Raw genomic sequence first — 12,445 nt, 5'->3', positions numbered from 1 at the left:
ACTGGAGATTAGCTCATTGGCTCTTCAAGAGCTTTGACAGACCGTGCAGTCACGAGCAACCTGACTCAAACTGAGATAACGTACTTATTTTCAGTATTAAAACCCTGACTTCAGTTTGTAGCATTTTAATTGACTCGGCTTGTGGGGTGCAGAGCTGAACAGAAGCTCAAAAGGTGCCACCATGTGGACACTATCTCAAACAACTCCTTAGCCGTCAGTCAGATTTGTGCTGCACGCTGCACTTGTCCCATCCTTTGCACACTTGCACAACCCACTTGCATCACTCACTTCTCTCAAAGTGTAAAAATAGATTCCAATCACAATACCTGTCCAAAACAGAAAGTAGCATTAACGGACCCAGTGCAGGAGACCAGTTTAAAATGATTTTTAATTTAGCATTATAAAAATATACATTCAGCTTTGAAGAATCTTTGGAACTTCTTGCAGACATCGACGGCCACACCTCAACATAACGGTAATTCTCCAGCAAAACACTCATGTTCCTACTCTTCACAATGGAAAACTAAAAAATATATTTTCTTTGAATAACAGTGCATCTGAAGAATACAGCAGCAGTTGAGAGGTCAAGTCCGAATGATATCCAATGCAAGTACCAGTCGGAAAGCCACAAGAAACATTTGAGTGTGCGTATTCAAGTGTCCTTCTCAGAAGCTGGTCAACCAGATTGCAGTGAGAACTTCAACCTGACCAAGTTACCTGCCTCTTGCTGCACCTTGCCCGGGACCTGACATTCTTGCAGGAAAGACTTTTGTACAGTCAGGCCAGCAAAATCCTATGTGTGTTCATAAAATCAATCACGTACACTCCAGACACAAACCCCTTTGCCAGTCACTATTCCAATTAGTGTTGGCCCTGCCAGGGATTATGCCCAGCAGCCAACATGGCAGCTGCTTCAGGAATCCAAGGCCAGAAGCTTCAGTCTCCCTTTGCAAGGGACATGCTGTCCTCACATATGACATTTCCCTGAGATTGGGGTGGGGCACAGAACACACACCTTAAGGCAATGCACTCAACTCTGCTTTCTCACCGCCCCCATATCCTGGGGACAATGAAGATAGGAGGTTGTGTGTGCGTGTCTGTGCATGTAAGTGTCAACGTCTGTGCGTGTACAATTTCCCCAATAGCCTTCAACACCCATTTCAAAATTATTTAAATCATTGGGAACTTTTCAAGACAAACTCTTTGTTGCAAGAGACAACCCATGGAGAAACATTGTCTCAGCTAAAGGTCGAAATGCCATCAGAGTTCTCATGTCAGGCGTAAAATGAAATTTTAGATATGTAACTAAGAAATAGGGAATCTTTTGCCTGAAAAGACTGAAAACAGACATCAAGAGAGGGCAATGAAGAGCAGATAGGCATGAGAGCAAGGGAGTCAGAAAAGGAGGCAGAAGCCAGAATAAAAGTAAAAACCAGCCACTGAAAATTATATGCCCAGACATTAACTTAACAGTCAAAATTATATCAATCCAGAAGACCTCACCATCCATGGAGAAAATTTGGAAATGACAAACTTGATCAATACAATGTTCACAGTTTTACAAAAATATTTCATGTGATGAGAGTTGTTGGCAAGGCCAGCATTTATTGCCCATCCCAACATGCCCTTGAACTGAGTGGCCTGCTGGCCCATTTCAGAGGCAAGTTTAGGCTCCAGCATCTTGCCATGGTGTCTGCAGTCACATGCAGCTCAGGACAGATTTCCTTCCCAAAAGGACATTTAGTGAACCAGATGGGTTTTTCTGACAATTATTTATAGTCATCAAGGTAACTATGACTAAGACTGGATGGAGGTTGCACCAGCTGCCAGAGTGGGATTTGAAGCCATGTCTCCAGGACATTTGTAACATTATCACTACAACTGTCTCTCTCTGTGCTCCCCTCCCATCCCTGTCAACCACAATGAAAAATCCCTCAGGCCCTTTACACGTATATTTATTTAAAAATAAAACAAAGCATGCTGAGAAAGACACTTGGTTTCTTCTCAATACATGCATTTAAAAACCAAAACTTGGCAAAAATCTCTCCTTCAAGTTATCTATCTCTTTCTATATTAAACATACACACTTATTTACTACAAATTACCTTGTCTTTTTCAACAGGCAGAGAGCAGACTCCTCGATAACTGGAAATATAATCATGAGTATTCAACTCATTTCTCCCTTTTCCTAGTGTTGACACACTCTCGAGCCTTTTTTGATAATGTTCACGGACAAGGCCCTTGCTAATGTTGTTTTCACACCTTACTTCCCACCACACCCACATCCCACCCCATCAACTCATTCCCCCCAAATCTTGATTGTAGTTTTCCAAGGATCAATTAAGTCCCAGCACACCCCACCCACCCAATTGCACAGTCAATGATTCAGCAGAAATCTATCCAGCTCCCTCTCCCTATCTACAGAGGGTCCTCAGCCAGGACCTCACAAGCTGCAGGGTTATTTGGAGGGCCGACAGAAAGTCAAACATTTCAGCCTGCACTGGAAGATCTCTGCCTTTGGGAACAGAGTTTCCCTCAATGAGCTGCTGGTATTTTAATTCAGGGGAGGGGGAAGAGTCTGATTTTGTTTCCTACAAGCCTAGCAAGTCTCTACGAGGTGCCATGCAGACCGTGAGCTTTTGAAGACAAGGAATACCCCTAGATTCTGAAACCATCCAGCTCCAACTGCCCTGCTTTGAGAGAAGGTTTATTCAAATAGTCAGCGAGCACTACAACACAGAAAAGAGGGGTGTCAGGAAGTGACCATTGTCAACAGTTTTCTGTTTGCCTGACACTTAGACATTGGCTTTGAGCTCTGATCAGAGCTGAAACCAACCTCTTTCATGTCTTTAGCTCTTTGACATTAGCCTGTGAAAGATATGGGGAAGGATCTGACAGAGATTGGAAGCATGTAGCAGTTTAGATGCATGACTGACGGCATCCAGCAGACAATCCTGAGACTGTTGGGAACTTCCTCTTGGAAAAATCACGGGAGCAGCTCACACAACACCATCCATCTGGAGGCTGAAGGGAGGGGCGGGCTGCCCTCAAGATGAGGCTGGCAGGTCCGGAGACTGCTGCTTTGTTATAAAGTACTTGAAGAATTCATAGACTGACCAACAAATGGCAGTGGAAGGCATTTGGTAGATGACACGTGCCTGCACACCCTTGAAGTAGGCAGGCAACCCGCCAATCTGGTAAACCGTCCTACAGGCATTGAGCATGCCCGAGAGGCGCCGACTTTTAGTCTTCAGCGTTCCCAGCTTCAGATTCTCCTGCGTGTTCAGAAGGGTCTTGCAGACATCAAGTGGAGTTGTAGCTGCAGCTGCTGCCGCCCCTGCCAGAGCCCCTGACAGCATGTGAGACAAGGGGTTATAGTGCCTGCAAGGATTGAGCTGCTCCTGCATAAACTCGTAGGTCATGAAGTGGATGGCTTGGAAGGGCACGTTCATGGTCAGCTGCGTTGTGTAGCTCCGGTAAAACGCTCTGATCCCTTCTGTTTTGTGCACAACCCGGATACAGTGCAGAACACCTTTGTATGGAGAATTGAACATCTGCATTCGTTGTTTGACAGCTGTGTGGGCAGGGGAAGGGTGGGAAGGAGGAAAACAGAGTGTGGGTGAACACAGTCGGATTTCAACGCCCTCAAAGCTGTCGACAAATGCTGCTTGGAGAATTATAGAATACCTCCTCACATTCTCCCCCAACCACCCCCTTCTGTATTGCCTTCTCAGCACTCCAAGTGCAGCTCAAAGCTTGACCAGCCTGTTGGTACTCAAAACCCCATCAGTTGGCAAAGTGTACCTGGTGCCAATCTAGTATGAAAAAGGAGAACAGGCAGTGCTTGGCAGCTACCCCCACCCACGTCAATAGCTAAACCTGTCCAGCGGCTCTGGCTATCGGAATGGAAGCTCCCCTGTCAAACCCAGCTACTGCAGTACAGACCACCAAATTCTCACAGGTAAAGTGGAGCCATGGTTGTTGGTAGGCCAACGCTAGCACTGGGATGACAAGCTTCCTATTCAGTGTCGTTACACCGCAGATCCAAGATCCCGGCCTACAGGACCAACGTGCGTTCCTGTCAGCCCCAGTTCCCTCACCTCGAACCACACAGCCCTGCACATTTAATGCCCCTCAAGTGCCCAACCAAATTCCTTTCAGAATCTCTGCTTTCACCACCTCATGGCTATCACATGTAAATTAAAACCATATGTAAGTTTTTCTTTGAAATGAACAATTGGAACAATTGTCACTGACGAAGTACTGGCGAGTGGTAAGCAGCCAGGTTCAAACTGATCCTTCCTTAAGGTACATCATGTGCTCAGTGTTCACGCCCTGTCCACAACTGACTGGGTGTACTATGATCTGCACAGCTTCAGTCTTTCAACCCATCAGGCTCCACAGGAGCTCCTCCATTCTCTTGGCGCAGAAAAAGTAGGGAGACTCCACTCCTCTCAGAGATATTGCACATCATCAAGTCCTTGTTGACTGCGAATGCAAACAGGCCCATCCCTCCCATGCAGTAACCCTGTCAGAGTGGCATTACCTTCAGCCGGAGTCATCACCGCATCGTGGATCAAGGTCGCTGTACCTCCTGCTATACCTATGGGACAAAATAAAAGGGACATGAGTAAGTCTGAATCTCACATCTCATAGTCATAGAGTATTAGATGAAAGACCACACAGGACTTGTGCTTGCTCTTCAACACAACATTCAAGGTCAATTATCTCACTCCCAGTATCTGTGAAGGCATCAAGTTCACAGGCACCAAGAAGCTGCCAATGGCACATGCTGGTGTTGTATTGGCCCAGCATCTTCTACAAGCCTTCAGACAAAAACAGACATCCACAATACTTCATGGCTAGACTGGTCCTGGCTTCAGGAACAGGTACAGAGAAAGGGAGATAGAGTCTCGCAGCAACTACCCACACTCCCAACAGCGGTTCAAAGCAGGGACCCCATCACCACCTCACCTTATTATCAAAGGCATGGAGAGAGTGAGAAAGTTAGGGAGAAATGGAGACAAGACTGACACTAAAGAAAATAGATTGGAAAAGAAAAAAGTGCAAAAAATGAAAGGCAGAGTGCAAAGACAAGACCAGAAAGAAAAAGAGACATCCATTTTGCCTCTGAACATATTCTGTACTGTGATCATGCACTGAGGGTTTGCTTCACTGGAATTGTGAACCCCACTGAGCTATGGCTGATCACTCAATGAAAATACTCAAGACCAAGATCACAAGATTTTGGGAACTTTACCAATGGGGTGTGTGCGTGACCTAGGTAGAAAATCGGTCCCGATTTCATGGCATTATAGGACATACTGAAGGGGCAAAACAGCCCCTCTCAAGTTTTTGTTGTCAATACATGATGGATTGAGTACACTCAACAGCAGCCAATGCAAGGAAGAAGTCGGATAATACATTTCTCAATAGGTCTAAAAAAAATCAAAAACCCAAAAGTCTTGATCAGTAACTCTCTTTTAACAACAATTAACAGCAGACAGAAGGTAAGCATACACCCAAGATGAATGCTGTCCCGTGAACTGATTCACTCCAAGTCACTCTCACAGGGAAGCAATGTCAAGTTGATGCACCTGCAGGTAGGTTTCCCAAGCATTCTAGCCAATATGTATTCCTCATCAAACATCATCCAAACACAACTACCTGGTCATTCCCACATGGCAGTTTGGGACATCTTCCTGTGCACGAAGTCCCTGTTGCATTTCCCACATTACAAACAGTGACTTCATTTCACAAAGTACTTCATTGGCTGGGAGAACATCCTAAAGTGGTAAATGGCACCCCAGGAATATAGATTTTTTTTCTTGTTTCATTGATCAGGAGTAACATTACAGCACAGGAGGCGGCCATTTGGCCCATCATCCTCGTTCCAAGGCTCACAAGAATTTTCCAGTTGCTTGCTCCCTAGGCTGCTGTTTGCCCAAAACTACATAAATCTTGCCTTCTAAACTATCCCTCCAAGTCCACTCTCAAAATGACTTTTGAATTTGCTTCCAATGTCTGAAGATCCCATTATCTGACCACTCCATAGTACCTTGCGGGGGAAGACCATGGACCATGCTTCAGATCACTGGACTCATAACCCAGAGACCCAGGATATTGCACTGGGACATGGCCTCAAGTCCCATCGTTGTAGCTGGTCTAATTCAATTTCCATGAACAATTCTGCAATGAAAAGCTAGTTTCAGTAATGGGGACCACGGTTGTCCCCATTTCACCAAGGTCTGTCAAGCCTCAATCAATGCCGTTGATTTCTAACTAAGAGGTGATTTCCAAAGGCCAGTTCAAATTCTTAAAGATCCATCAAAAAGACTTGTACATACATACTGCAGATATGTTTGCCTGTTCATACAACCACAACAGCCCCAGGACATATTGCTTGATGTGGGACATTGCCATTCTGTTGCAATAGCAACTACAATTGAGGAACATCAATCGTTGACCAGATTCAACAGTAATCAACAGGGATATGGACAGAGTTTGGAGAATGGCATGGAGTGGAGATGATCAGCCATGATTTGGAATTGCAGGGGACATCTGATGGGCTGTATGGCCTTTTCCTGTTCCTACGTCAGTGACTGAAAATCAGTTTGGTATGTTCAGAGATGTGGGAACTGCAATGATAAGTCAACACCTTCCCTTCTTTCTCCACCAATCTGGGAATTCTATGTTCACAGTGCAATTCAAAATCAGTCACCAGTACATACTTCAATTGAGCAAACACATTCGTGCCATCAAGACTGACTACACCCCTTTCACCTTCCGGTCAAGCCCAAAATAAAAACTCCGAATCCTTCAAAATAACAACAACCATGGCACATTGAAAAAAAAAATCAGGAATACCATCATTCCTGAATATTTTGTTCTTATTGTTCACATGAAGAATGTACTGAACCAAACTGGTGCAATTTGCTAAGTTCAATGGTGAAGGGTGTACACAGACTCACTGCTGCTGATTTCATGTCACCCCACAGATTTCTAGTCAAAAGGTGTACATTGACACACCAAGGAGCATGATGCATTAGCTAATTTACTGACAGTTTCTGTCTGATAATGGACAGCCCAATGAGATTTCTGGGCTCAGGTCCCAATTCAAAGGAGAACATCCCCGAATGAAGAGACCTTTTCATTTCGCAGTCAACTGGGTCTGCCCTCTAGCAATGAAAACTGTCACAGCAGTGAAACTCTCACTCACGTGCCAGTTGGAACGCACAACCCACGTGGACTGTGCCTCATCTCTTTTGAGCGATGGTGATGAGTCTCACACTCACTGTTGACACACCCCACTCAGTTGGCAGTACCTAGATCCACACCCTTGCATATCTAGCAAGGAAGAGGCATCTGCATTGACACTCAGTCCACACAATCTGCCGGGCACAGAGACTTGGATATTATTCACTTGCTATGTTCTCAATACACCAAAAGGTTGAAGATTTGGTTTTGCCAATTGGTGCACTGACGTCAGAACCTAACAACAAAATCAAAGCTAAAGGTAGAGGTGTATTTAAGCCTTGGCCCACTCAACAGAAAGCACTGAAGAACCACATGGCTATTTTGTCCAACAGACATGCATGCAACACACAATGACTATAGAAAAGCTTACACTCGCTGGCTGATTAAGTACAAGAGGCGAGCCAGGGTTGCAGCGGAATGTTAAGAACAGAATTCACCGGACTTAATTGTCAAATACCGTTTGCTAAGTGACTATTGCCACCCTGGCCGATGGCATCACTTAATGTCCTTTTCATTTTCTCATAGCTGGAAAAGTACATAGCGTGAGCAGGTCCTGCACCAAATACCATCGCGTTCAGTCCTCGCAAAGGTCTCCAGTAACCTTCTGTGTGCATAATCTTCAGCAGACCATCGAAGACATTCTTGTATTGTGCCTTCGGGTCAGGCTGTAAACTCTGCATGCGTGTCTGCAGAAGGGAAAAGAAACCAATGAGAACGTGGACTCCCGCATGTATCCCTCAGCGAGAAAAAAAACCATTTTAACGTGCCTATCACGATCTCAGGACACAGCAAAGCAAATTACTTGTTTATTTTTGTTGGAAACATGGCAGGAACTTTTCTGCACAGCAGGCTCCCATGAACAACAATGACCAGATGAACTGGGAAATTAGGTTTGAAGGATAAACATGGACTGTGTGTTGGGAAGACAGCCCTTATTATTCTCTTTTAAGTGCAAATGTGGGATCTTTGATACGAGCTCAAGCCAACACACAAGAACGGCTACAGCTCATGGTCTTATCAAGAGTCTCCAAACAAGAACTGCACACTCTCACCCACGGATTTGCTGAATACCGTTCCGAGACACCACTTCAGCACGGTGATAAAGTCAAGCCAACGCCCACAGACTGCTCACCAAATAAAATGGGCCTTCACTTATCGCCCAGTCCCAGGGACCAATGGGCAAGTGGTGCAAGGCGTTCCACGCTTTCTAAACTGCAAGGTCAATGAGCTATACATCTGGAGAAAACAGATGAAGAGAAGGACACAAAAAAGCCATTTCAATCAGCAGCTCAGAATCACTCCTACACTCCAACTGATCAAACATCCACAAAACACAATGCTGAGGGGGATACAAGTCAATTCAGACTGAAAATGAAACATGTAAACAGGCCACAACCTGTCAATGCCCATGTTTCTAACCACACTCCCATTTCCCAATTTGCCCCATCTCCTCCATGTGCTGAGCCAGCTTTGCCTCAAGTCATAGAGCTGTACAACTTGTCCAGGCCGACCAGATATCCTGAATTAATCTAGTCCCGCTTGCCAGTTTTTAGCCCATATCCCTCTTAACCCTTCCTATCCATGTATCCATCCAGATGTCTTTGAAATCTTGTACTAGCCTCCATCACTTCCCCTGGCAGTTCATTCCATACACAAACCACCCTGTCTGTGAAAAGGTTGCCCCTTAGAACCTTTTTAAATCTTTCCCCTCTTACCTTAAACCTTTGCCCTTTGGTTCCAGATTCCCGCATTCCAGGGGAAATGCCTTGGCTATTCACCCAATCAGTGCCCCTCAAAATTTTATAAACCTCTATACGATCACACCTCAGTGTCCGATGCTCCAGAGAAAATAGCCCCAGCCTGTTCAGTCTCTTCCCTACAGCTCACACTCTCCAACTCTGGCAAGATCCTTGTAAATCTTTTCTGAACCCTTTTAAGTTTTACAACATCCTTCTTATAGCTAGGAACCCAGAACTGAATGCAGTATTCCAAAACTGACTGAACCAACATCCTGTACAGCCACAACAGGATCTCCCAACTCCTATACTCAATACACTGATCAATAAAGGCAAGCATACCAAATGCTTTCTTCACTATCCTATCTATCTGGGACTCCACTTTCAAGGAACTATGAATCTGCACTCCAAGGTCTCTTTGTTCAGCAACACTCTCCAGAACCTTACCATTAAGTGTATAAGTCCTGACCTGATTTGCCTTTCCAAAAATGCAGCACCTTATACTCATAAATTGAAGTCCATGTGCCACTCCTCGGCCCATTTGATCAAGGTCCCATAGTACTCTAAAGTAACCTTCTTTACTGTCCACTACACCACCAACTTTGGAGTCACCTGAAAAATTACTCACCATACCTATGTTCACATCCAAATCATTTATATTAATGATGAAAAGCAATGGACCCAGCACCGATCCTTGTGGCACACCACTGGTTACAGGTCTCCAGTCTGAAAGGCAACCCTCCACCACCACCCTCTGTCTTCTACCTTCGAGCCAATTCTGTATCCAAATGGCTCGTTCTCCCTGTATTCCATGTGACCTAACCTTGCTAACCAGTCTATCATGAGGAACCTTGTTGAACGCCTTACTGAAGATCACATCCACCGCTTGGCCTTCATCAACCCACTTTGTTAGTTCTTCAAAACACTCAATCATGAGACACAATTCCCACACACAAAGCCATGCTGACTATCCCTAATCAGTCCTTGCCTTTCTAAATACATGCAAATCCTGTCTGTCAGGCTTCCCTTCAACAACTTGCCCACCACCGGTGTCCGGCTCACCGGTCTATAGTTCCCTGGCTTTCCCTTACCACCTTTCTTAAATAGTGGCACAACATTAACCAACCCCCTGTCTTCCAGCAGCTCGTCTGTGACTCTCGATGATGCAAATATCTCAGCAAGGGGCCCGGCAATCATTTCCCTAGCTTCCCACAGAGTTCCAGAGTACACGTGATCAGGTCCCGAGGATTTATCCACCTTTATGCATTCTAAGACGTCCAGCACCACCTCCTCGTAATATGGACATTTTTCAAAATGTCACTATTTACTTCCCCATGTTCTGTATCTTCCATATCCTTCTCCACAGTAAACACGGATGCAAAATACTGATTTAGTATCTCCCCATCTCCTGCGGTTCCACACATAGGCAGCCTTGCTGATCTTTAGGGGGCCCTATTCTCTCCCTAGGTACTCTTTTGTCCTTAATCTATTTGTGGAATCCCTTTGGATTCTCCTTAACCCTATTTGCCAAAGCTATCTCATGGCACCTTTTTGCTCTCCTGATTTCCCTCTTAAGTATACTTCCACAACCTTTATACTCTTCTAGGAATTGAGTCAATCCCTGCTACCTATACCTGACACATGCTTCCTTCCTTTTCTTGACCAAAACCTCAATTAATCATCTAGAATTTCCTTAATCCATCAGCCTTGCCCTTCATTCTGACAGGAAGGCACTGTCTCTGGACGGTTCTCATTTTTGAAGGCTTCCCATTTTCCAGCCATCCCTTTACTTGTGAATTTCCAACCCCATTCAACTTTTCAAAGTTCTTGCCTAATACCATCAAAATTGGCCTTCCTCCAATTTAGAACTTTAATTTTTAGATCCGGTTTATCCTTTTCCATCACTTACGTCCACAATATTGGCCTCAACCACTTCTTGTGACATCAAGTCTCACATTCTCAACACAGCAGAGAAAGAGCTCTCACCCAAATTCCCGATTAGAATCTGTGATGACTATTAATGTATTCATAACTGCCAGTCTGAATTTTACACACTGAGGTCGACATTGCCATTTCAGAAGAACACCCCTCAGCCTTCGCTATTGAAGATAAAAACAAAGAAACTGAATCATGGTCCAAATGGCCTTCAGAAGCAGAGGACACAGATATACAAGACTTCAAGGAATATTTTGACAAATCGTTTGTCTTTTCTTAGTAAGAATATGGTGACATTGGACAATTGCCCTCAAATTCTTCAGAGAATATGATTCCTCCTTGGACCTGCTGCAGAATTCTTCCTCAGATGCATTGCCATAATTAGCCAACAACTCTTGTCATGAATAGGCAACAACAATGATGCTGGAAGTCAACCTTGACAGGCTCATAAATGTTTCCATCAATCGCAATCACAATGAGGTGAGACACAACTTGCAGCTTGCAATCTTTTCCAAGACAGGCATTGAGAGCGACACGAGATAGCGAGCGAGAGATAGAGTGCGCGACACGCCGTGAGACAGAGCGTGAGCAAGCGGGACACAGAAAGAGAGAGAGAGGCAGACAGAGAGAGACACGCAGAAAGAGACAGATAGAGAGACAGAGACAGACATGCAGAAAGACAGAGACGTAGACAAAGAATTGCAGAAAGAGAGAGAGAGACAGCGAGACAAAAAATGTGAGAGACAGACAGAGACAGGCAGACAGCCCAAATCCCGAGATACACAGAGACAAGAGGACAGGGTGAGGTCTATCAGAAAAGAGGACCTATTTGCTTAAGCCTCTCTCAAGCCGGCGATATTTGTACAAAATCAATGCTGTTATATCCTCCATTCACCTGCAGAATTTTGGGAAAGTCAGCATCAAGAAGTCCCAGAAAATCAGTAATCAAACATATACAAAAATGCATCTTGAGGCAACTGACCCCATCTTGGACTCAGCTTTCCTGGTCAGTCTCCTGCTGTCTGTTAATTTACATCAAGTCTCCTATTACACCTGCCACCTCAATGCTCACTGACCTAAACCAGGTCCTGGTTGAGAAGCTCACGCTTTGGCCATCAGATCCCTTCATGGCCTCATCATCTGATTAGAACCTTGCCTGACCTCAAGCTCTCTCCTACAGCACTCCAAGATCTTGGCAATCCCAGTGAAAAGCCCATGTTTTACTCCACTTGACCAATGACAAGAGTCTCACTAGCTTGTTGAAAACAATCCTTTGGGCCAAGGTTTTATTCTCCTCTCTCAAAATCCGCTTCTGTTGCGCAGTTTCAAATTTCATCCGTTGATGCTTAAATGTGCACAGAGACGTTTTACTAATTCAAATGGCAGTGTATAAACATAAGATGTAATTGCTTTGTCAAAGACAAGAAACCAAGTAACAACTGTTAGTGATAGCAGGAACTGCAGATGCTGGAGAATCCGAGATAACAAGGTGTAGAGCTGGATGAACACAGCAGGCC

At 44.8% G+C, this 12,445-nt stretch overlaps 1 protein-coding gene across 1 annotated transcript; it reads right to left on the bottom strand.

The window, feature by feature from the left end:
• Positions 1-370: 370 nt before the first annotated feature.
• LOC109911591 (mitoferrin-1-like) lies at positions 371-8,307 on the bottom strand. The gene is made up of 4 exons (XM_048618556.1): positions 8,060-8,307; positions 7,715-7,943; positions 4,547-4,603; positions 371-3,574 (listed from the first exon to the last, which is right to left on the bottom strand). The coding sequence occupies exons 2-4, from the start codon at positions 7,935-7,937 to the stop codon at positions 3,048-3,050; spliced, it is 807 nt and encodes a 268-aa protein (XP_048474513.1). The 5' UTR covers positions 7,938-7,943; positions 8,060-8,307; the 3' UTR covers positions 371-3,047.
• Positions 8,308-12,445: the final 4,138 nt, after the last annotated feature.

The sequence above is a fragment of the Rhincodon typus genome, chromosome 40 (genome assembly GCF_021869965.1).
Source record: "Rhincodon typus isolate 14 chromosome 40, sRhiTyp1.1, whole genome shotgun sequence".
Taxonomy (NCBI): Eukaryota; Metazoa; Chordata; class Chondrichthyes; order Orectolobiformes; family Rhincodontidae; genus Rhincodon; species Rhincodon typus.
The sequence above is the reverse complement of the archived record's forward strand: the minus strand, read 5'-3'. Positions and strand labels throughout refer to the sequence as shown.

Excerpts from the sequence above, each read along its gene's own strand:
- LOC109911591 (XM_048618556.1), bottom strand. The coding sequence starts at position 7,937 with ATGCAGAGTTTACAGCCTGACCCGAAGGCACAATACAAGAATGTCTTC. Across the intron at positions 4,604-7,714 it reads CAATAGTCACTTAGCAAACG|GTATAGCAGGAGGTACAGCG; the intron begins GTATTTGACAAT and ends TTTGTCCCATAG. Across the intron at positions 3,575-4,546 it reads GGTGATGACTCCGGCTGAAG|CTGTCAAACAACGAATGCAG; the intron begins GTAATGCCACTC and ends CTGCCCACACAG.